At 40.3% G+C, this 26,354-nt stretch overlaps 1 protein-coding gene across 1 annotated transcript in view; it reads right to left on the bottom strand.

Annotated features, from left to right (window-relative positions):
• The window catches only part of BLMH (bleomycin hydrolase), a 40,846-nt gene extending 16,231 nt beyond the window's left edge, over window positions 1–24,615 (bottom strand). The window contains exons 1-11 of the mRNA XM_045837542.1: window positions 24,212–24,615; window positions 23,759–23,956; window positions 19,585–19,694; window positions 18,645–18,786; window positions 17,962–18,050; window positions 16,523–16,615; window positions 5,807–5,962; window positions 4,755–4,913; window positions 4,572–4,639; window positions 3,189–3,306; window positions 508–577 (exon numbers count right to left, since the gene is read on the bottom strand). Of these exons, the coding sequence (XP_045693498.1) occupies window positions 508–577; window positions 3,189–3,306; window positions 4,572–4,639; window positions 4,755–4,913; window positions 5,807–5,962; window positions 16,523–16,615; window positions 17,962–18,050; window positions 18,645–18,786; window positions 19,585–19,694; window positions 23,759–23,956; window positions 24,212–24,224 (1,216 nt within the window). The 5' untranslated portion in view covers window positions 24,225–24,615. The remainder of the gene's footprint in view (window positions 1–507; window positions 578–3,188; window positions 3,307–4,571; window positions 4,640–4,754; window positions 4,914–5,806; window positions 5,963–16,522; window positions 16,616–17,961; window positions 18,051–18,644; window positions 18,787–19,584; window positions 19,695–23,758; window positions 23,957–24,211) is intronic.
• Between the last annotated feature and the right edge of the window lie 1,739 nt (window positions 24,616–26,354).

Genomic DNA, 26,354 nt, shown 5'->3' with positions numbered 1-26,354 from the left:
TGACTGGGTTTTGATTTGTCAGAATAACATAGTTGACCAAAGCATTCTTTTACTCTATAGGCTTCACAGCTCCTAGAGTCTCCAGTGAACGTGTAGTTTCTTGCCAATCCCATTTTCCCGCTCAGAGGCTCTGACTTTCTAAGCAGTTAGTGCAGGAGATGAAAATGCACCAAATGCTATAGAGCAAGTGTCCTGCAAAGGGCACTCAACCTTCTCAGTGGCCAGGGTGTTCTGGTACAAGAGGTCTAGTAGGGTCAGCACGGTTTGGAACGAATGCCAGCACATACTGGTCTCAGCATCAGCTCAGGGGATTCAGGCATGCTATTTTGGTCATAGGGATCCCAGAGGCAAACTAGATCCTCAGATTTTTCTCTGGAATAGTCTATCCTATGGGATAAATTACTGAAAAATGCTCCACACTAGGGCAGCTTTCTACCCATATCTCTGGAAGCAGAGAACAGAGCAGACTCCAGGCACCCTCAGCTGCTATTACCAGCTTCAGCTCACCTTTTTGGCCATGGTCTTCACCCCACGAATTCTCCACTCTCCATTTCACGAATGCGCCATCCTGATCATCCTGCAAAAGAGTAGGTGAGAGGGGATAGTCGGAAACTACTGCCAACGCGTCATGTTAATCTTGGCTTTTCTTCAGCCGCTCAGGAGCAGCAGCCTTCTCTACACGGCCAGGACATACGCCTCCGGGTTTGACCAGGGCCATGTCTCTTCTGCTACAGCTAAAGGGAGACCCCAACAGAAGTGTTTGAAGCTCTTGGGGTAAAAATGCAATGGACCTAACAAAGCAATCATACTGTTTTCTCCTTTACACTCTAGTCTATATAGAAAATAAGCATATTAAAGTGTTACTTGGCTAAGAAAAACAAAATATTAGATTACTAAATGCAGTGAGCACCATTTGAAGCCAAGCCTCTTGCTATTAATGGATCAGCATTCTTTGCAAAGGCATTCCAATATATTTATTTTAGAAATGATTCTAAAGTCTGGTCAAAGTTTAAGAGAGAAACACATTCTCATCATACAGCTTCATTTCCTGCTTGGGAGAACCAAGCATTGATACTTTCCAAATGTGTGATTTACTGACTCGGTTAGCTAATATTGAGTTTAACCCAATAAAGATTGAATGGCAAAGCAAAAGTGAATAGACTATTTTCATAAAACAAAACCCAGGCAGTACTACTGTCCTCTCCCTTCTATCTTTCTTAATCAAATAAGCTCAATTTCATCTTCTTAAAGGAACAATGATATGCATCATAAAAACCTCCATTTACAGGCTTTACTGGAGTGGCACAGAGAGGGACAAAAGGAAGGCTTCATTGGGGAAAGACTTTTTCATTTTCAGCCAGGGCATTCACTGCTGTCAAAACAACTTAAATCTTTGTAGCATGAGAAGAGAGCTGGCTCATGTATTATCTCCTAATGATTTCATCTGTCAACTCCCACTTGCATATAACTGCATGAGTCTCATCGACATGGGATTTGACTCTATCCTTGACGGTTTTCTTGGATCTCAGTAATTTTCAGTCTCAGAAATAGCCAACAACCAAACCCACAATTTCAAACGCCCTTATCTGTACTACCCCATCTGAGTCCCAGATACCTTCAAAACTACATCATTGAACTACACATTCTAAGACTAGCTTAGCAAATGCCCGTTTTGGTTTTCTGTTCCCCCCATTACAGTCCATCTTTACTCTCCAATTAAACACCACCGTCAGAATCTATATTACCTAAGGTCATCTATTATAGTAAGCCTGAAAATGCTTCCTCTTCTTGCCTTTGCCAATGAATTCCTGCGTGACCTAGATCAAGATGTTCTCTGTCATCTATACACATAGAATAAAATCTGGACCTCCCTTACAGGGGCTCTAAGGAAGCAGCAGTAAGAACATCCCAGAACACAGCTACTGACATTTATCTCTGCATTACCATTCAAATGCAGTGCAATCTAGGTTCAGTGGTCAAAAACTCAAACTGGAAGGAAGAGAAAAATCTCACTATAAAATTCTAGTTGTGATAATATAAATTTTGCTTTACACTATTAACATGTAAGGTAGCTCCCTTCCCGAGGAAAAAATGATCAAAGAATGAAAGTTCCCAAGAATATGACATGGTATGTATGATTTTTATTTCTTAATAAGTATGCATGATTATTAATTTTGAAAAACATGGATACTCTAAGAGATGGAAAATGATAAAAAGTCAAACCTTTCTTAGAAATTATAAGATTTTTAGTTTGTTTCTTAATAGTTCTCTAAAAATTTAAAAATTTAACCTTAATTTAAGAAACTTTAGTTATAAATCCACTGAATTTAGTAGGTCTGAACATAAATAAAAACAATGTAGCATTTTAGTAGTATTTTATTCTATTTGATTTACTTCAGTATTTTATTTTATTTATGATATTTTATTAAAAGTTTCTTCTAATGTCAAGTTAGTTATTCTTTGACTCTTTCCCTAAATTAGATGGGTTAGAAAAAGAACATTTTTGCTTGTGGCAGTTAAAAGTTTTTCGATAGTTTGAAGTCTTTTCTTCCTCATGATCCCTGAGCACAGGTGTAAAATACCATTCTGCAGCCCAGAGCTGGGGAGGCTTATTTATGAAAGATAAAGTTTCAGCTGTGGTTTCCAACAGTGTGTCCTAGAAACAGTGATATTATTATTCAGAGTATTTCACAGGAAATTCCAAATACTTTACATCCAATTTCCTGCTCCGTATAAATCCAGTAGTGGATGGGCATGCAGTCCACAAATTACTGTCAGACATCTTACTGCAGAAGAATCCGAGTGACGAATGAAAGGAAGGAGAGTGTAAACACACGTTATCAAGACATGAACACTTTCGGGACACACTTAAATTCCTTATTCAATAGAAGTTATCTTCTCCTAGGTTCCCTTGCCGACCTCTCTTCACACCAAGAACTTCCAAAGTTACAGAAAATCAGTTCGTTCCTTACTCCCTGCTGACCCCAGTGCTGCTCCCCATGGAAAGTTCCTGTTTTTACTGCTTCTGTGTATGCGGCCAAACCTCCAGTGATGCACCTACAGTGTCTTGCTTGGAAGCTGTTAACCAAACTCGAATATGCTCTGAATGAAGCTCTGACAAAGAGGCTGCAGGAGAATGGAGGTCCCTCTGCGGAGACAGTGTGGTGGGCATGCTGAGCAGGCCGTACCTTCTCTGAGACTGCAGTGAAGACCATGGCGTGGGTCATGAGTGAATCACCAAAAGTCAGCCTCTCTGCTTTATTCATGTTCTTCATGGAGATACCAAACACTAACTCATAGTCATAGCTGTAAAAAAAAAAGAAGACAATACAGAATAAAGACAGTACAATCAAGGGGGAAAGACAGCTTCTGGTTGTAAAAGAAACAGAAGAAGCCAAAGGGGCCCCATAGCTCAAATAAACTCGGGCTATAGCTCTCCAGAGAACTGGGTACATGCAGAACTTAGTCTCTCAGTGGCATTCTATTCTCCATGTGCCACAAGAATACTCAAGAAAATATGAAGTGATTAAACATAAACTCCCCGTATTGAGAGGTTGACAAGATGAGCTTGGATTGTCATTTTGGCAAGAAAACTTTAAAAAAAGCTTTTGACTGCTATCAGAAATGGTCTCTTTAAAGCTGGTACAAGCGCCCAGTTTCTGAATTCATTTAGACCATTGCTGACTGTGAAATTTCAATAAATAATATAAAAAATAATGGAGAACATTTTCGAAGTTAAAAAAATCATGAATTCTCTCTTTTAGCAGATTTTTCTGTCTGTCTGTCTTTTCTCTTGTTAACTGTTAAGTTATTCCCTCAACCTCCTACAAGTAACAATTACTTACAAGTAACTCTAAAGTGGTACATTTTAATAGTCAAGAAATCTTGTATAATTTTATTCACAAATGAACCTTCATTGTCATCAACAGCTAGGAGGAATGTTTTAAAGTGTGTAAGTAAATTTGTTCTAGTTGTCAAAAAGACAAGCTATATAAGTTATTACTCTGGCTGGGTTGCTCAGTTGGTTAGAGCATCATCCCCATATGCCATAGTTGGGGGTTCGATCCCCAGTCAGGGCACATACAAGAATCAACAAATAAATGTATAAATAAGTGGAACAACAAATCAATGCCTGTCTCTCTCTCTCTCTCTAAAATCAATAAATTAAAAAACTACATATAAGTCATCAAAGTAAGAGAAGAAGTTCAAAAGGATCAAATGGCAAACAAGAGGTTTGGAAAACATTTCATTACACTCCCAGATGTCTAAGCAGATTTACACAGTAATCAATTCTTTTTAAAGGTGCCTTTCTCATACAGGGCGGCTTTTCAGGAACATCCAACAGTTCAATGCAGACATAAAGTATGATCTTGATTTGCCAGGTTGGAGCATGTAAGTATGTGAAGTTTTTGTTTAGAGTCTTTAAACTCTACAAGATAAAAAGAAAAAGACCCACCCTCAGGCCAACCTTACTCTTTGGGTGAACCTCGGCCAAGTCATTTCATACCAAGAGTGCATTCCCACAGCAACAACCCACAAATGACTTTCTATTTTCAATTTCTTGCACTCACACATTCATGTCACTGAGGCCCAGCTTGCCATTGAAGTGTTTTCCAATATCACAGCCAAACCATACGGCCTAGAAATAGAGGAAAGAGGAAGAAAGTCAACATAAATCCTATCTTCCTCTTACACCAAAGAAGTGGAAGAAGAGGCTTTACCTCCAACACAGAAGACACAGAAACATTACCAACCTCTCCATCTTTGATGGAGGTAGCCACCATCTTCTTCAAGAAGTCAACGGGTTGGTTGTTATAGAGAGTTTTTCTCCCTCCAACCATATTGCCTAGGTATTCCACCGTGTAGAGTTTGTTGTACTTGTGCTGGGGCCGAGGGTCATTCACGAAACAAATCTATTGAGGTCAAGAACATGTTGATTGGAACATAAAACCAGGAATGCCAAGCAAGACACATACCTCCCCTCTAAGTTCATATGTCTGCATCAAAGCTCATCAAAGCCCTCTGCCTACAAGAATAAGCATTACAAACACACTGCTAAATAACGAAGAAAAAAAAGGTAGCAATGAAGTGGCAGAGGTCCTTGCACATTCCGATTAGTGTGTTGGACACATTTGGGTGCTGCATCTTTCCTACTGGCAAGAATTACCCACGAAAGTAATTCTGAAGAACTGCGCGCACTGAGTAAGGCAAGATGGAGATCCCATCACTACAAGAGCCCTGCTCTCAAGTTGTAGCATGGGCTCATCACCCAGCAATACCTCAGCTGAGATGGGATTCCAAGCATGAAACAGAGCCATTTGCTGAAAAAAGGGTCAAAACGACAATAAAGGAGGGGGGCCTCTGGTCATCTTGCCAGGCAGTGGAGAAGACCGGAGGAGAGCAGGAAAAACTAGGATGGGACACGGCTCCCTTCCTGGAGAGTCCCCAGGGTGGGGGCAGGGGTGGAGGGTACATTTCAGAGGTACTCTGAAACCACAGTGAGAAACACCCAGTATGTTTTTATTGTCTTTGCACCTGGGAATCATTCTGAGCTCAAAATCAGAGGAGCATGTGGGAATTAAACTGACTGCTAGCCTATGGTAAGCAAAGTCTCTGCGGAGAAGCACTGGGGACCCTGTGCTTTATTATTAGGTCCACAAAATACCTCAGAGGAAGGGGGAGGGGAAGTCTGTTTTAATTCTAGTCAGATGATCACACATGTCAACCCAGGCATCTTACACCCTTCTCTGCAGTCAAAGGGCACGTGAAAGTAACCAGCCAGGGGCTGCCGGGGCCAGTCTCCAACCTTATCCTCCATATTGAAGAGAGGCTTGACGTGGTCCCGGTAAAACTCCAAGGGAGTTATGGGGCCAATCTTGTGATAATTTTTATCTTTGTCTCGATACTCCCAGGTGAACGTCTCCGGTGGGTTACCCAAACAGATGCACACCACTCGGAATATCTGGAAGAAAGGAGACAGGTGACTGATGGCTGAGGGAAAGTGTTACTTACCTTTTCATTTTCCTCAAACTTGGGAAACAAGACATCTAACTAAATTCAAGCCAGAAATTTCACAGGAAATCTAATATTGTTCCAAAATTGGAAGGCTGATGTCCAGGATTTAATATCAGTCAACTTCTGAACTCTTAAATAAATAATCTGAACAATATAATTCTGAAATACTGATATTCAGTGCTCAGTATTTGCCCTGCAAATTCAACTTCCTTGGCCAGAAAGCAGCTTAGCGCTGATACACAAGACCTGGGTTGCTAGTCTGCTGATGACATTTCAAATATCAACATATGATATTTGAAATAGATGGCATACATTTTATAAATGGATTTCCTCTCCTTTATTCTAGGCTTTGCTTTGATTGTGACAGGGTCTCCACTAAGAGAAATGTCATTAATGTTTCAGTTAGATGACAATGTCTGTTAAAAGTATTATTAGAATAAGAATTAACTTTTAGTATGCAGTAAGGTACCATTTTTCAGGTTGTGAGACCATAACGTATTTTCTGACGATGTTACAGCACCTTCAAGTTAGCATAGTAACAATCCAAGGGTGTCCTTTTATATTAGTTTTATCTTATAAAAAGACAAAAATAGAAATAGACATACCCTATATACAGTTAGAATATAGAAAGTACTTCTTCCTTTATATCAAATTTGCTAGATCTTTAAAAAAATCACACTATGATCTGCCCCTTCTCTCTCCACCCCTCGCCACCATGACCCCCTCACCTCACTCAGCCCCTGCGTTATCTGTGCCACACATCTGTACATGCCATTACATTCCTGAGAAATGAATCTGATACTTATTATGTGTGCCTAGTTTGTGCTAGGTACTATAAATCCGGCTAGGTTCACTTCATTCTCATAACGTTCTTTTAAGGTATAATTTCCCCTCCTTTTTTCTTTTTTTCAAAAGAAATCAAGACTTAAGAGAAATTAAGAATTTTGGGTATTTGTGTCTTCTATAGTATCTGGCACTATATCTGACCTAAGTATCATAGCTGATCTGAACATTGTTCCATTCTCCACCTCACTACAGGGTAATTTTTTAATTCATTTATTTATTTTTAGAGACAGGGGAAGGGAGGGAGAAAGAAAGGGAGAGAAACATTGACCAGCTGCCTCTCGCACACCCCCACACTGGGGACCTGGCTTGCTACCCAGGCATGTGCCCTGCCAGGGAATTGAGCCAGAGACCTTTGGGTTCGCAGGCAGGCACTCAATCCACTGAGCCACACCAGCCAGGGCTAATTTTAGAAGCACCACTTTCTTTAAGTCGCTTTCCTGTTGAAGAGTCATTAATGCTTCCCTATTACTTCCCACAACAAATCCAAACTCTTATGACCTGATTTATTTTTTTTAACCTTTTTTTTTACTTTTTACATAGGCATAACTTACATTCAGTACATATGTAAAGTACATATAACCTTAAGTATACAGCTCAATTCAATTTTTACATACATATACACCCACGTAACCACCGCTGGGATCAGTATCTATCTAGAACAGCTACAGACCTCCAGAGGTTCCCTGGCCCCTCTGCAGTTAATAACCCAAACCTCCCTCAAGGTAACATCATTCTTTCATAGACATTGTTCAGTTTTGCCTGTTCTTTCACCTTGTATAAATGGAATCATACAGCATACTCTCTCTTGTATGTAACTTCCTTTGTTGACATAATGCTGTGAGGTTCACTCATGGTGCTATGTCAGTGATTTGCTCTTTATTGCTGTGTATTATCCCATTGTGTAAACATAGTACAATTTTGCTACTCTCCTACTGATGGACACGTGAATCGTTTTCAGTTTGGAGTTGTTATGAATAATGCTGCTAACATTTCTATCCAAACAGTTTTCAAGGAGGTTGAAGGAATTTACGTGCTCACCAGCAAAGTCAGAGAGTTTCAGGTGTTCTGCATTCTTGCCAATACCTGGCACTGTAATTTCACTTTTTTGGTGGGTAGGTAATGGTTCCATGTGGTTCTAATTTGCATTTCCCTGATAAGCATGGTCAGATTTTAAAGGCTCTTAGAAACCTCACCCAACCTTACTTCCCGTGATGGACTCTGAACTCCAGTCAGGTCTGTCTGTGTCCCTCCTTACTGTGTCTGCTCGCTGCCCTCAGCTCACTGTCGCCTTCACAACCCTGTCTCCTATGTTCCTCGGATCCCAATCCTCGTCCCATGCTTTCAAGCTCAGTGCAAGATGCCTCTCCTCCGGAAAGTTTTTGATAATTATTCAAGCTCATACTGACTGCTCCCCTTTCTGAATACTTTTGGCATACGAATTTAACATTTAACTCCACAGTGCCATTTATGTTTCTCTAATGTCTCCCTTGCTGCACTTAATCTATTAGGAACAAGATCTGGGTCTTAGACACACCCCAATGAACCCCGTAAGAACCACATTAAAAATTATTTCCTTAAATCAAAAGTTCTCCGACCTGGCTGGCATAGCTCAGTGGATTGAACACGGGTTGCGAACCAAAGCATAGCAGGATCGATTCCCAGTCAGGGCACATGCCTGGATTGCAGGCCATGACCCCCAGCAACCGCACACTGATGTTTCTCTCTCTCTCTTTCTCCCTCCCTTCCCTCTCTAAAATTAAATAAATAAAATCTTTAAAAAATATATTAAAAAAAGTTCTCCAGTGACTGGTGTGAAATTTGAATTCAGGAGTCAGATTGGGCTCTGCTCTCTTCAAAACCATTCTGATGGCGAGGCCTTAGATATACAGGCGACGCTTCCCTCGACTCCACCGTCCAGAACTTGGTGAAGTCAAACATGCCAGCTTCAGTCCATTTCTTTCTTTCATTTTTTTGTTAAGATTTTACATATTTATTTTTAGAGAGAGGGAAGGGGGGAGAAAGGGAGAGAAACATCAATGTGCAAAAGAAATATCGATCAGTTGCCTCTCATACATACCCCAACTGGGGACTGAACCCACAACCCAGGCATGTGCCCTGACCAGGAGTTGAACCAGCAACATTTCTCTTTGCAGGACGACACCCAGCTGAGCCACACCAGTGAGGGCTCCAGTCCATTTCTGACTGATAGACCACGGAGTCACACCTGCCACAAGCCAATTACAGCAAATCATCACTTATCAATTCCATTTATAATTAAGGCCACTTCCCTCCTTTTTCCTCTAGTTAAGGGAAGAACAGTGGCTCTCAAAATACATTGTTTTTTTTCTCATTTCATACATTAGAATCTTATACAATGGCAAATTCTGGACTGGATGAAGTGATTGCCCAACTATGTCTTTTTAAATTTCAAGAAAAGGTGTACCGAATACAGATAAGATTAGGGTAACCAATCCTATGCATGTTGTAGTCATTCTTGGAGCAGTGGAAGTGTTTCATCTTCTAAATAATGTCCTCCTAATTCTACGGGCTATTTCTATCTCTGTGATCTCAATGAGGGCAGGATGACCTGAACCAAATCACAAAGGTACCTAAAAGCAGGCAAAAGGGAAGGCCTACCTATGACGTTAGAACTATAAGGATAAAGGGACTCATCATTCATGTGTTATTATGGAAGACAGAACCTGATTCTACGGTCTTTTAACAAAGGCAGATTAACTTACAGAAGTTATACTTGCCATTTACTTGTTATGTCCTGGTTTCCAAGACAGAATCTTCCTTTTCTAGGATTTACTGTGTGTTTTATGAGCCCGAACCACCTTAAACCATCTCTCTCTTAGTGATATATCATTGTCAGGATGGTTTCTAGCACAAAAAAGAAAAGGCAGGGCATCACATTAGCAGCTGTAACTGAGCTGCTCTAGCCACGGACCAGTAACCTCTGGGATTCACCTGCACCAGAGTCATTTTGTATCCACACAGTGCCAGGGCCACAAATGGCAACTTCTTCATGAGGACATTGCCATTGGTAACTATGGTCAAGACAATGACAATGAGAGGAGGAAAGTTTTTTGGTTTTTTTCAATCCACACATGAGGACATGTTTATTGATTTTTAGAGCGAGAGTAAGGGAGAGAAACATCGATCAGGTATCTCCCGCAGGTGCCCTGACAAGGGACTGAACCTGCAACCTAGGCTTGTGTCCTGACCTGGGGGATCGAACCCACAAACTTTTTGGTGTGTGGGACAATGGTCCAACCAACTGAGCTACCTGGCCAGCATGAGATGAGGAAGTTTTATAGATTTAAATGTATGAATTTTCAACTAGTAATTATTGTCACATGTGTACAAACATATATCTGTGGGATATGGATCAATTATCCGTCATCCAAGGGTGGTTTTCCCACCTCAGCCAGGCCCTGACCGAAAAAGGAAGGGGATAGGCCCAAGCCCAGTGAAGATTAAGACACCAAAGTGAATTTCTGTTTACTTTTAAACACATTCTAAATATAAACATGAATGTCTTAGGCTGTAATTTGCATAGTACCTTAGTGCACACTTGATTCCCTACGTAAAGTGTTAGATCACTGCCTTCTCCTCTCCCAGAATGCAGTAGAGGAACTCTGCATGTTTTGCTATCTAAAGGAATTCTATAGTGAATCCTTTTGCAGGACAAATACTTATACCCTATTGCATATGTTTTACAAATGTGAATTTTTACCAAGGGTACATATAAGGAATAAATGAGGATAAAGATTACATCTCTTCCTCGTGAATTTTAGTAAAACTGTGATTTGAGACATGTTGCATTGTTTTACATCCATAATCATTCATGTTCGAGTCAGGTTGTAAGTCTTTGGAAGGATATTTGGCTCCCAGCCAATTAATGATAATTAAACAAGCTCTACTAAAAAAATCTCCGAAGTATAGTCTCCAGGGTCCCTGATACTGTATTTTCTTGATAAGAGACCATGCTGTTCTGAAATAACATTCCCTGTTCCCAAAGGTACAAAGTTGGCAGTGAGCTTTGCATATCCAAGTCTGCTCTCTGGTGGGCAGCTCGGGAGTGTCACCTGCTTCTCACAGAGATGCCCTTGGCATTTAGAACAAAAAATGACACCAGACACTGAACACACCAAGTCATTATACAGAACTGAATGTTGGTGAGTAACAGAATCAGGAAAGGGAATGAAAAAAAGGAAAAGGACACCAAGCTCCTGAGACGTGGGACACAGGGAAAGAATCTGTAGTTCCCAATTTCAAGACAAAGCAAGTGGGACTGAATCAACTTCCACACCCATGGCTACCTAGCAGACAGACAGCAAGTGAGAGGAGAACAGCAGGATGGAATAGCTGACAAGCAGTCATAAATACTTAGAAGGGTGCGAGTTTAAAGCCAGCCATGGGCAGACACAATACTGGGTTACTGTACAGTAACCCAGTGTACAGTAAGGTCTAAAGCAGTGGTGATATACTAGTTACTTCTGTTACAAAAATGCAAAGCTACAGTGTCCTGAAGAAATCATCTACCCCAACTTTTCAGTTTTATTGATGGAGAAACTAGGCTCAAAAGTAAAATGATCTATTGATCACAAAACAGAATGGCCACAAGTATACAAGAGTGGTTGGTCACAGAAAACAGTGAACTTTGACGAAAAAGTTCCGTGCTGATGGCAATGAGCTAGTTGGAAGAGGGAGGGATGGAGTAGGGACCTTGGTGACTACAGACCCTCGGAGAGAATGGGGAAAGAAGGGAAGAAAACTCTCTGCTGCTTTCTGGTGGGGAATGAAAGAAAGACAAGGATCTGTTCAAAAACAGACAAAAATAAAATAAAATAAACCTTTGCCTGCAAAAGCAGGCAGGGATACTTTCTGAAAGCATTAAATATATTTTCAGGCACGAAAAACACATGAAAAGGCACAGTAAAGAAGCATGTGCCCCTCTGTCGTGTTATAGAAAATGAGCTCACATAGGGAGCTGCACAGAGATGCTGACAGTCAAACGATGACCTTGAGGCTACTGCAGAGTGGTGTTCGAATCACAGAAAGAGTGAGAAATGCACCACTGCTGCCACACCCCAGAACGACTGAATCTGCATGTTAACGACGGCATCTCCAGGGGATGCACGCACACATTCATGTCTGAAAGCCCTACTTTAGTCCGCATCTCTTCCTTCCCTCCTCCGACACTTTGCTTCTTCAATGACTGTTTCTCTCACTCACATACCCCTTTCCACACCCAAGTTCCCTCATACTGCCCCAACTGCCAAAAGGCCATCTCTCACATCTGCAGGCCCCCCACTTTAAGACCCTGCGACATCACCAATTCTTTCCTTTTTCTTGTTCTCTGCACACACCTGATGCAAACCACGATAATCTCTCGTCTATACAATCACAACAGCCTCCTAACTGGTTTCTCCACTTCCTCTCCTGTTGCTTTACAATCCATTCTCAAACCACCCCGAGGGCATTTTTTAAAAACAAAAATTAAGCCACATCACTCTTCAGCTTAAACCCCCTTCCAGTGGTTACCCCACTTGGTATAAAACGCAAACTTTCTCACAGTCTGCAGGCCCTATATGAGCTGCTTCTCATTTCCTCTACAAGATCTATGTCGGCCACTCCTGCCTTCCTTCCAAGCTCAAGTCACACTGCCTCCTTTCTACTCCTCAAAAATACCAGGCTTTCTCTCAGTTAGACTTTTGTACTTACTGTCCCCTCTGTCTGGTGCGCTGGGGCCAGACCTTTATGTAGCTGGGTCCTTCTTGTTACTCATGTCTCAGCTTATACTTACAGAAAGGCCTTTCTTGATCACCCCATCAATCACGCTATTTTATGGTTTTCAAAACATATGTCACAGATGGTTTCTTGCTTATTTACTTGCATGTTGTAGAGTCCCTGAGAGAAAGGACCATGTCATCACTGTTCCCCCAGTGCTTTTTTTTCCCCCACAAATGACTGTAGGTTCTTTGCTATTTCATAGCTGAAAATGATAAAAAGGTCCTTTTTAGCTCTCTTCCAATGTGAAAGATAGATATAAGACTTTTTTTCTTGCAGAAAATGATTATCTTTGAGCTAGCTGTATACACCTCATTTTACTAATTATTAGCTGTGGGGCTACAGTCTCCTGAGAGCAGCAGCATTACAAAGCCAGATGAAACCAGAGGAAATTCAAAGAGGTTAAGCCACCAATGCGTTAGGCCACACCAATCTGAAGGTGCCTGCTCTCCAAAGCAAAGTAGCATTGCAGGGTCTGAAAAATATAATGCTTTAGGGAGGAGGGACAAACTTTTGGCTAGGCCAAACCTAGCCCACAGAGATGAGACTAACGAGGGGATAAATGATGACAGTAGACTAAACTTTAAGTGGTGAACACACAATACAGTATACAGATGATGTGCTATAGAACTGTACACTTGAAACCTGTATAATTTTATTAGCCAACATAACCCCAATACATTCAATAAAAACTTCTACTGATAGAGATATAACCTATAGGTATACACATACATATGAAAAACAATGAGTGGACAAGATTATTTTTTCCAGCTTTTTAATTTTTCCTTTTTTAAAAAAATTGATTGATTTTTAGAGAGATAGAAGACAGGGGAGAGAGAGAAACATCGATTCATTGTTCCACTTATTGATGCACTCATTGGTTGATTCTTGCATGTGCCCTGACTGGGGATCAAACCCATAACCATGGCATGTTGGGACGATGCTCTAACCAACTGAGCAACCCGGCCAGGGCTGCAGTTTTTTTTAAATAAGTTTGAAAATAACCAGAATGTCCATTAAGAGGAACGAGTTAAATTAATTATGGTGTATCCAGACAATGGAATACCATGCAAATATTTTTTTAAATGTAGTTCTTTATGTATCGATGTGGAAAGATTTTCGAGATATATTGTTAAATCTAAAACAGCATTGTACAGAATATGAATAATATACTTACAGATGCTAGTATATAATAATATATAGAGATAACATACAATAGTATATAATAATATAATAATACATCTGTTAGTATATCATTTCCCCAAAAAGAGGGGGAAAATAATATATACTTGTATTTGATTGTAAAAAAAGATCTCTGGAAGGGAAACTCACTGGTAATACAATAACAAACTAATAAAACTAATTTGGGATGTGTGCGATGAAGAACAGGGTGGGAAAAAGACTTTACTGCATGTCTTTTTATATTTTTGATATTAAAAAATTTTTTTATCAAAGAAGTCTTTAAAATAAAAATATCGATAACTTGGCTTTTCTCAAGTAAATCAATTTTGTAGGTCTGGAGCAAGTCTAGAACCATATGATGTTTTCAAGAGCTAAGAGCTACCGCTACAGAATTTCCTAAGCAAATAATAATGGCTTCTTGTCTCTTTTCGTGGCACTGACAAATATTATTTCTAGTCTTTGTTTTACATTTTGTTTTTAACAGAGTTTTGGTAGAGAGTACATTAATAACCCTCAGGGCATCTGGAGGCTGAGGGAAAGAATAGATGCACTGAGAAAACATTGCAACACAGGTGACAACAGGTTTCTAAAACAGATCTGACTTGTCTGTCATCCCATCTAGCAACCTATAATTCTCTATCCTCAGAAAGAAGGCCTTAAGCATAAACCCCTTTCATTCAAAGCTTTCCAAGCTTTGCGGCTGTTAATAAGTCATCATCTTGACTTATACCCACAAGGCCAGGCATAGCATAGGTACCAATCTGTGGCTTTAAAACCACAGCCACACTTCTCATTACCAGAGTCAGGTTCAATGAAGAAGAGTCACTTAGAGGATTGTAAAATTTAAAAATCTACTGTACAGAATTCCATAGTCAACAGTTTAGGCAGAACCATTAAGTAAATAACCCTAAAAATGGCCACACTCAGGATTTGGTATGATAATATCTTATTATTTTTCCAAAGTAGGAGTAAAGGAGGAAAGATATGTAAAACACACCAGCCAACCCTAATGGCCAGGAGTAGATCTTAAGACATCTCCTTTAAAAGATCATTAAAACAAACATCAAAAGCCTGCAGGAGGCTTATGATTTGTAAGATGTATTATCTGGGTCCTTTACCATAACTATTTATAGAAACCTCAACTTTACTAAGCCCGCCATCTCATCATAATCATGAAGGAAAACAAATTATGCAAGAGATATGGCCTCAAGAAGAGAAATCATTCTAAGCAGAAAAAAAAGAGAACTAACATTTACTGAACAACTGCTATGTGCCAGACACTATGCCTCGCATTCTTACATTTGATATGTATTTGATTCCCACAAAAATCCAATGAGGAATATATTTTAAGTCCCAAACTAAATTCTTAAGCTAAGTATCTTACCCAAGATCACAGAGCTGTTAAGTGACAGAATCAGAATTGAAACCCACATCTGTCCGACTACTTCTTTCTACTACACCCAGATACCATTCCAAAACGAGAACATTTAAAAAGAGTTAAGCCCTGGTTGGTGTAGCCCAGTGGATTGAGTGGGGGCCTGCAAACCAAAAGGTTGCTGGTTCAGTTCCCAGTCAGGGCACATGCCTGGGTTGTGAGCCAGGTCTGCAGTTGGGGGCACGTGAAAGGCAACCACACATTGATGTTTCTCTACCTCTCTTTCTCCTTCCCTTCCCCTCTCTCTAAAAATAGATAAAATATTTAAAAAATAATAAAATAAAGGGTTAAGTATGAGATAATTTAAATGCGTTTGGCAAAATGAAATCTCTACATTAACCCATTCAACAAATACTTAAGAAACAGCTACTGTGTTTAGCATAGGCTATGCATTTAAATAAACTGAGACTTGAGAGCTTAAGGTGCCTGACTCAGGTCACATGGCTGCTTAGTAATGAGCCCAGAACTCAGACAGTCTGACTCCAGACCACGCTTTCAAATACACTGTACTTCCTCTCTAAACTTCAAAGGAAAACATGAGTGTTGTCCACTGCAGTAAAAGGAAATTGTTATTTGAGTAACTCCTAGTTAAGGGTCCACAAGATGAAAAAAGGAAATGTTTATTCTTTTTTCAAAGCAGTTTCAGAGGTTCACGCATATTCTTCTGGATTATGGTATTAAGTTATATTCTTAACTGCTTTTATAATAAATATTACCACCTTAAATTTGCCTAATGCATTTTGGGTTTTCCAAAATGTTTTCTGATATAACCATCAATTTTATTATACATTCGTTATTTTTACTGATACAACCACTAATACTTTCCTATTTTTATCTCTACAGAATAGAGACAAAAGTCTCAGTATCTTCTGCGATCCTTCACATTTCTGCCCTTCTAGCTTAATTTGCTACCAATCACACTCAGAAAATGTATGTTTCAGCTACACTACTCTCTGAGAATTCCCCCTTTGTTCACGCTATTCCTTTTGTCTAGAATGGTCTTCCCTACTATCCATCTGGTAAATTCCTACTGTTCTTTCAAGAACTGGTTCAAATACCTTCCACATGAAACCTTCAGCTGACTGAATTAATCACTCTCTCCTCTATGACCACCAAATCTTTTTCACACATCCCTATCGTGGGATTTATAATTATCCATGTGTTTCTTTTCCCCAAGCTCCTTGAGAATCCTAGACTCTCCTAGAAGCTCCTAGAAAGATCACAAAAAGTCCAAATAATTGTTATTACCTCCTCCATCATGACATCCTGCACGTCTGAGATTTCTCCTTTGGTCGCTCCACTGTGGACCAGGTTCCGCAGGCGTATACAGAATTCTCTCAACTATAGCAGAAAGTCAGTCATTCAGCACCACAATATTTACCAAATTCAACTGCAAATGAGCCTAACCCACCAATGCTCGTTCTATTTTGAAGCATAACTCAGCCAAGACCCAGGGCAAAGTTCATAAAAGCAAATGTGTTTTTCTCCAACCAGTCTACTGGAACATACAGCTAAAAACACTTTCCATAGAAAAAAAAAAAACATGGATTATTCCCGAAACAGACTGGATGAAGAGCTCCTGCTCTGTAAGAGAGGGCACTCTTTGTGACAGTACATGCTTGGGTATGGGAAATACATCTGATTCCATAATGCTTGTGTCCCATAGAAAAAGCAAGAGACTTAAGATGATTATGCCATTAAATCACTCTCACAGATTTTTATTTAGAATTTTCCTGGTTGTCTACTTCTCTACCAAACCATTATGACCATGGCTAGGCCAACCCCCCAATACAACTTTCATTTTTGTTGTTTTCAAATTTTAGAGATGCCCAAAACAAAGGTGGGCCTGAAATCTAACTACGATGCTAAAGAAGATTTTGCTTTCAACTAAAATGGAACCCAATGCTATATTGTTAGTGATCTTTTAGCCTATGGATAAGAATCCCCAGTATTTCCTAGGTAGAAAGTAACCTACTTCTAATTGGAGAAACACATCTACAGTTTATCTTAAAATGTCATCTTTCTCCCAAGAATGACAAATCCAATTTAGCCTCACAGATCAGGAGAGCAGATTCTGGCAACTCCCAGTTTTCAAAAAAGACATCTGGCTGACAAAGCAGCATCTCTATAGGATTTATAATCCTCCTTGGGAAATGGGTTATGCAGAGAAAAGAGAATGATCTATTAAGATAAATGAAGCAATAAAAAGCGGCTCAGTGACTACATCAAATCGTTAGTGTATGAATAAACTGCACTGATGTGGTTTGGGGAAGCCTCTGAAGTCAGCATACTCTTTAAGGAAATCTCACAAGTAGGTTTTCAGGTTTTTCTTTTTACCAGTACCTAACACTGCCCCAGCCCATTTCCACTAGAACCAAGTGAGAGGCATCGTACCCAGTGTGCTTCTGCCCCATATTACTGAAACATAAGACTTTCTTGAGTACTCAGAAGAAAATATTAAAATCAATAGAAATAAAAGTGGAAGCTTTTTAAAAAGAAAAAACACACCCTAATCCCAATTATTTTTTTTGTTAATACACAGCTACACTGTTTTTGTGAGACACTGGTTAGTTATCTTGTACACAAACTGTGTACACTGAAATGTTCAGAAATCCCCTTGGAAAATCAGTTCGAAGTTTTAAGGTAAGTTCAGTAAATTCAATCCCACCCTGCTCCGTACGTTGTACCTTGTGATTCAGAATATCATTCATCCTTCTGGTCGCCTCTGTTGTATGAGATTCAGGGAAGCACTTCTTAGGAAGAACACCATATTTTTCTAAAAGAAAATAAATTTTAGTGTTCAATAAGGTAAAAGTAAACTCTAGCACTCTAGCATTAAAAATCCTGGCAAAAATAACTATTGTTTTAAAAATGAGGCCATATTTTGTTGGCCTCAGAAAACTTAATAATCTTATGCTTCATAAAATTAAACAGGTTAATCTCCATATTTATCCATCTACCATAGAGTTAATTCTATTCTTTTTTATCTATCACACTTTGTAAAATGCTCAGCGTGATGAGGTTTTTCCAAAAGACAACCCTTTTTAGAATGAGGACATTTTCAAACAGTTGGAAGTTTCAATGTTTCTTAATTACATCAAGAGAAAAGTTTCTTTGTATAGAACATTAGTTCTAGCTAACACAACTTTTTCTTCTCCAATCCACCCTTCATAGCACCTATCTCCTTACCTCCCATTTAGGAAAGGTACTTTATAGGTGAGTGTGCGGGATTAAAGTTCTTAGAGCTAACTACATACCCTTCTGGAGACCAGTTCTGCTCTGTGCCTAACCATCAAAGACATGGTCTATCCCTAACTACAGAGCCTTGCTTAATCATTCTGCTTCAATTGCATCAGAGAAAGGCTCTTACCAACAATATTGACAAGCATATCCCATTGTCCCCCATCATTTGCAGGATTTGAAAGCAAATACTGCACCAGCCTTCCATCCTCAGGCTCCTTTTTCTGGGCTGTGTCCACAAAAGCATTTAAGTAGTAGTAACAGCGTTCAACCTAGAGTAGAGAAGTTAAATAAAATTAATTAATACCTTTATTTGCATTATCAACAGAACAGCAATCTTGGAATTACTATAGACCCCATACAGTAGGTTTGCTTTTTTTTTAATGGAATATAATTGACATAAGAGTTTCCAGTGGGTTTTTTTTAATCTTTTTTATTGAAGCATAATTGACATAACATTATATTAGTTTCATGTGCATGTAATAGGTATTTTTAAACTAAAGTAGGTAACTAAATATCAGTATCTGGCCTCATAAAAATATTTAAAGTTTCTTTTTATACTTGTGTATACACATTCCAACAGTTTATCCAAAACAAGGCATTGCTTTATTTTGAAATAAAATCTGTTATTTAAAGCCTTCAATCAATAAACATCCAACGGACACTCATGAAACATATATTTTAAAGATTTAAAAAATGGAATAAAATTATTTACTATTTTCAGTCAAGTACTACCCAAAGAAGCAAAATTAGGTCCTAGAAAGACCAAATAACCTAAATAAAGGTGCTAAGGAAAAATTATTAAAAACAAACTTAAAAATGTTCAATCAGTTAAGAAAGAAACAAGGAGGCAGTAGGGCCAGTCAACAGATTTGTTTCATTGCAAAACATGGACACCTACCAACCAAAGGCAGTTCTGCCTTTGAAAAAGTCAACTTTTGATACTCTAGAAATCAGAACAAAGGGTGTCACATCTATAAAATGGAGGTAAGATGCAACTTGAAATGCAAGAAATGAAGAGACAGTCCCTCTTAAGGTTGATAGTGAAACAAAGAAAATCAGTCCCATACCTTGTCCCAGAAAAAGAGGTATGATTGACTAAACTCAAATTCTTCAATATTTAATTTTTTCATGAATGGAAGTCTCATAACATTTAGAGAAGAAAAGATCCAGCATCGCCCTGAAACAAGATAGCAAACCAAGAAATTATGATGAGTGTTCACACAGATTACACTATATTTCCCAACAATGAGCCCCTGACAAGATCTTGAACAATTTAAGACTAAATCAGAAAAAGCAGAAATATTTTTTAAAAACAAGAAAAGTAGTAATTACTATTTGCACTATATACCTGCAAAGGTGTAACATTCTTAACATATAAAAAAGAATCTCTTTACATATCACATAAAGAATCCACGACAAACCACCTAAGAAAATCACACTAGGCCCTGGCCAGGTAGCTCAGTTGGTTAGATCATCGTGCTGATATGCCCAGGTTGCAGGTTCGAAATCTGGTCGGGGCACGTACAGTAAGTAACCAATGAATGCAAGAACAGTAAGCAGTGAGTAATACAATGAGTAAGCAGAACAACAAATCGATGTTTCTCTCTCTCTAAAAATCAATAAATTAAAAATAAAAATTAAAAAAAAAAAGAAAACCACATTGGAAATACTACTGATAAGAGAGCCTTCTTGCTCCCTGGCCATCTTAACAGCGGCTCTTGGTTGCAGGCTGTCCTACAGCTAAGGCAGGAAGACAGTAGCTACAAAAAAAGACAAAAACGTAGCTGGGGTCGATCAACTCGAGGCTCCAACTTGTTATACACAGTGGAAAGTACATGCTTTTGGGGTTCAAGCAGACTGAAATTGATCAGATAGGGCAAAGCGAAACTGGTCATCCTTGCCAACAACTGTCCAGCCTTGAAAAAATCTGAGATAGAGTACTGTGCCATATCGGCCAAGACTGGTGTCCATCACTAAAGTGGCAATAATATTGAACTGGGCGTAATGTGTGGGAAATACTACAGGATATACACACTGGCTATCACTGATCTAGGTGATTCTGATACCATTAGAAGCATGGAAAGTAAATTATGCAACATTTTTCTTTAATAAAACTGGCCAGAGCTTGGTTTAAAATCTGAAAAGAAAGTAAAAAGAAATACTGATAGAGAAACATGAGCAGAGGTCATACATAATTTAATGACCATAAAGATACAAGTGGTAACCAAACAAAAATGTTTTTTTTAAAGATTTTTATGTATTTTTTTTTAGATAGAGGGGAAGGAAGTGTGAAAGAAAGGGACAGAAACATCAATATAAAAGAGAAATAGCGATTGGTTATCTCTTGTAAGAACCCCAACCAGGGACCAAACCTGCAACCCAGCCATGTGCCCTGACTGGGAATCAAACTGGCGACCTTTCACTTTGTGGGACATCACCCAACCAGCTAAGCCACACCAGTCAGGACAAAAAAAAATTTTTTAAGTTCATTATAAGATACCTGTTATGTGGGGAAACATTATTTTTTAATTTATAATGTCCAATATTGGCAAGGGGTTGGGGAAATGGCATTATCATACACTCTGGACAGCAATCTGAACAGGTACTGAACATCTGAGGGCAATACGCGGTAAAGCTTTAAAAGTACTCTGCCCTGTATCTGGAACATACAGTATATGCTTCAGTATAAGGTAACACTAACATAAGTCAATCCCCCTTCTCCCAATGACAATTAAAATATGTTTCACGTGCACTGTGGCATCAGAGCCTTCGCCATGGTTAGATCCACTCTTTCAATCAGAATACATCATTTTTCTCCCATCAAGGATGTCTAGCAATGTTCTGAATCCACACACGATGCTGTCCCTGAACATTTTATGCCACGCCTCGACTATACATTCACTCTTCATCTGCCTTGCAAGTGGACAATCACAAACTCTGCGACGTCACTGTTTCCTGCACTGACATGAGCGATTCTATTTTAGAAGGCCTATTTGCAATACCCAGGAATACACCGTGTTCAAATTTTTTTGCTTTTTAAAAAATTGATTCAATCAATTGATCTTTATAAGCATCCAAAACTAGCACGAATTGAGGTTATTTCAGAATGTCTTTGCCAAATGATATTTTACTTCAAAATAAATTAACTGAGAGGGCTCATTATGAGAGTCTTTATAAGGCCTCAAATATAGATCACTTCTCTTTGGAATAAAAATTCAGAGAGATAAAATGACTTACATTTGGGCGTAACTTTTACTGACATGAAAATATGTTCACAATATATTCATAAGTAGAAAAGGTAGGTAGGTCACCTAACAATATTTAAGGTATCCACCCATATTTCTCTCTCTCACACACACACACACTAAAGACCTGACAGAAAAAATATTTACATGTCAGTATTTTGCAAATATTCTCCACTGAACAACAGTAACTGTATAACAAGAAAAAAAATAAGTAACTACAGTGTTTTTTGAAAGTCATTAATGACTCGGCAGACCCCACCTTTACCTTGGGTTTATCTCTATGCTACCTCTCTCATATCTACTATATTATTTCCCACTAGCAGGAATCTGCATGAACTATTAATGTAAAAACTGTATGAAGCCCTGGCTGGTGTGGCTCAGTGGATTGAGTGCTGGCCTGCAAACCAAAGGGTCGCTGGTTCAATTCCCAGTTAGGGCACATGCCTGGGTTACAGGTCAGGTCTCCAGTGGGGGGCACACGAGAAGCAACCACACATTGATGTTTCTCTCCCTCTCTTTCTCCCTCCCTTTCCCTCTCTAAAAATAAATACAATCTTAAAAAAACTGCATGAAAATAACTACATAGTTGATGTACTATTTGTATCATTTGTAAATAAAAGTGACACTACAGAATATATAAGACCTAATCTCTTCCAAATGACCATTTCCCCACTTTTCCCTAAGAGGCTACTGCAATCTAAACTACGTAGGGCCACTGTGACATTACTAACTATATAATTTGCAGCTTGATGGTACATACCACCCTACCCACTTTCTACTGCAGCAAAATATTATTGCAAGGTCATTATTTTTCCTTAACATTTAAAGATCAACTTTACTGAGGTATAATTTACATATAATAAAATATAACCATGTTAAATGCACAGTTTGAGTTCTGACTAACTCTAAGCAAGCACTGATCTGCTATCTGTCAAAATAGACTGGGAATAGGTTTAAAATGGATAGACTTTAAAAAATCCTTCGAGCCCTGGCCAGTGTGGCTTAGTTCACTGGGTGCCATCCCATAGGATGAAGGGTCGCCAGTTTGATTCCAGGTCAGGGCACACACCTGCATTGTGGGTTTGGTTCCTGGTCATAGAAAGTACAAGAGGTAGCCAATCAATGTTTCTCCCCCTCCATTCCCCTCTCTCTAAGAAATAAATATTTTTAAATAAAGGTCCTTTTGGGCCCTGGCTGGCTAGCTCTGTTGGAGCATCATCCTGTGCACCCAAAGGCTGCGGGTTTGATTCCTGGTCAGGGCACATGCAGGAGGCAACTGATCAATGTTTCTCTCTCCTTTCCTCTCTCTCTAAAATCAATACAAACATATCTTCTGGTGAGGATATTTTTAAAATGTCTTATTAGTACAATTTTGTTCTCAAAATGTCCTCCTCATTTAGATTCCTTTCACTGTGGCTGTTTTTCTGATAGTAGGGCTAGATAATAGTTAAGAAAACAAGAGCTCTTGACCAGTAAGACAGACCTGAAGTATGTTCTGTATTACAAACTGTTCTATTGGTGGTAACTGAGCCAACATTTTCTCAAGTTGCAACCAAGAAACACATTTAAAAATAATGTTCTATGACATGTTGATGTGACTACATTGTGTCTTTTCCATTTTATACACTGTATATGGCCTTCAAGGCAATTTGGGGGCGTCCTCTTGGAAATGAACATTTTTTGGATGGTCTGTTTTGTACCAAGAACATATATATCTCCAAGACATGGGCATGCAATCACTTAACTTCAGCAGAGTCTGGTGAATTACATTCAAACAGATGACCATGCACTTGTCACTTTAGTGCTCAAATAAAATACAACAGAGCACCAAAACAAGTCACAAAGTAATGTTCTTGAACTTGCCTTTACCTATTCCTGTTCTCCAGGAATTTTCTACCAGTTCTTTCGATTCAAACCTCTGCTCCCCTAAAGTCATTCTTAAAATGGGACAGTCAGGAAGGTCCAGTAAAGTCTGCCTGAAGTGTTAAGAGTTCACCTGAGAACTTCTGGTTGGTGACCGGCTTGCCTTCCTGAGGTACAACATGCTGGAACACATGCTGACTGCCCTGTACTGTGGCCCTCTTCAGACAGATGTCCAGCAGGTCGTGGGTGGTCCCGACATTCTGGGCGAGTACGAACTGAGGGTCGGAATTCAGTTTCTGAAGCAGACTCGATACCTTCTCCGTATTCAGTCCTGTTGGAAAACCAAATGGGATGATAACACCAACAAGAGGCTGCAGAGGGCTGGTCAGGGACTCCCACACCCTGGCTGTCTACTTCATTAGGGCATCCTGAGATGACCATGGCAGTGGTCCATCCCCAAGATGCTGTCTTCCACGAGGCCGCTCCAGCCCGCCCAGGGAGCTCCATCTCCTCCATACCCCCAGCCCCGGCCCCGGCCCCGGCCCCGCCCCGCTGCCGGCCCCGGCGGGGAAGAGCGGCATCTCACCCACGCTGTTCATGGCGTCCGCGCTGCCCGGCTGGGGAACGGTAGTGCCCGGGGTCCTTCGGTGACTGCCCGGGTGGCTCCGTGGATCGCTGCCTAAGAGTCCCGACCTGCCTCTCGCGCGCCGAGCGCCGGAAAGAGAAAACGGGCGGGGAAGCTGCCGAGGGCTGAGTCCGAGAGAAACGGGGTCCGTGGAGGGACAAAACTCCCTCCCTCGCGTTGCTGAGTCAGCGCCGGCGGGGGCCGGTGGCCCGGCTCGCGGGAGGGCAGTCGGGGGCGGACTCGCTGCCCGGTTTCGTCTTCCCCGTGCCCCAGGCGGCTCCGGAGGCCCCTCCGCCCCCACAGCCTCTCTCGGCCGCCCACCATCCCCAGGCGGCGTCGGCGCTCTGCTCTCTGCCAACCGGGACCCCGCTTCCGGGCCACCCGGACCGGGCCGGCTCCGAGTGCGGAGCCTGACGGGTGCCACGGACGCGCAGAGCCCGAACACTCTAGCTTTGGGGAATTGACTCCATTACGCCTTTTCAGAAGCCAAGAGGGGACGACAGGGCAGAGCTCAGGGGCTGCATATTAAGCACAGGCATGGCTTAGGACGGGGTGACTTGCCCCCTCAAAAATGTACCCAAGTCTCTCCCTATGTAGAGGCGTCCTTTGCTGACCCGTCTCTGCAATTTCATTGACAACTTGTTGCTTGGATTCTAGTAAGAACCAAGTGCCTGTATTTGAGGGGAAATGGGTACCAAGCTCCTTCCCGCTCTTCCCTTAGAAGATAATTTATCTTCTAAGAGGGTGGGTTTTACAAATGAGCATCTGCTAATTTCAAGAAAACGACTCATTCAGGCCTTCGTAGAGTTGGTGACTGTCACCTACCTAGCCCAGCAGGCACTGTGAGGTTCAACAGAGATCAGTGTTAAGCATCAATGCTGTTTTGCAGACGAAGCTGTTTTGCCAGACACTGTACAAAACCTACAGGAGCCCCGCCCGCCCCCCCCGCCCACAGGCTGTCAGGATAACTCAGCTGTTTTTACAAGGTTTTGAGATTGTTTAGTCCCTTTATATTGTTTTGCCTGCTCTAGCATCTCAACCCTTAGTGAGATGTTAGGATGGGACCCCCAGGTAATAAAACAGATACAGATATTTCTTCCTTATCATTGAAACAGTGAGAGTCTTCTCTGGAACCTAGAATCTAGATCCCAGTTTGAAAATCATCACTGGTTCTAAGGAACTCCAAAATCTGGAAAAATCCACACTCAGACCCCAATCATTCATTTGAGAAATCACAGTCTCTATGTCCCCAGAGAGACCTAGCTAAAGTTTGGGGATGTGACTTAGCAAATATCTCCAACAGGGCCTGTTAACTGTCCTATTGGAAAGTGTTCTGATGTCTGAAGAAAAGGAACAGGCTGAAAACTATGCTGAAAGAAATCGTTGGTCCTTTTACAAAATGATGTTCAAGCATCCTGCCCAATTCAACTCAACATTTTATTCAATATCTACCATATACCAGATACCAGGCAAGCTGCTGGTGGTATGGAAACTAACAAAGCTTAATCTTGCCCTTAAGAAATTCACAATGTAATGAGAAAGATGTAAAAATCACTTTGGACAACCTGTACTAGCTTATCAGTAGTGCTGTAGAAACAGTAAGGAAAGAGCTGTTAATTAAGGCCAAATGTGTCTGAGAAAAGAGGTGAAAAATTAGCATAATCTTAAACAGTGAATAGGCTTTTGAAGGAGGAGAGGCAGAAGAAAAGCATGCGAGACACCAGCAAAGGCACAGAGGAATTAAAGTACACGGTGAAATCATGTTCAAGAAACTGCATCATAGTCTGATGTGGTTGAGAGCAACAAAGGTTTTGAGATCAGGGGCAAGGTGTAGGACTGGAAAGGTAGGTTTGGGTCAGGGTGTGAAGGATTTTATATGTCATGCCTAAGCATTTGGATTTTATCATATGGTTAATTAGAAACCAAATGAGTTTTTAAACAAAGGAGAATATGCTTAGTTCTATGTAAAGAAAGGAACTCAGCAGCAGTGGGATGATTTGGAGGGGAGAGATTCTGGAGATAGAGAAACTAGTTAGAAGGCTATTCCAGGAGTCCATTTGGGAGATGACAAAAGCCTTGAACTGTGGAAGGGGGAGAGGCTGGA

Source organism: Phyllostomus hastatus, unplaced genomic scaffold (assembly GCF_019186645.2).
Source record: "Phyllostomus hastatus isolate PE091 unplaced genomic scaffold, TTU_PhHast_1.1 phas_contig_210, whole genome shotgun sequence".
In the NCBI taxonomy this organism is placed as follows: Eukaryota; Metazoa; Chordata; class Mammalia; order Chiroptera; family Phyllostomidae; genus Phyllostomus; species Phyllostomus hastatus.
This window is presented reverse-complemented; position numbering and strand designations above follow the sequence as displayed.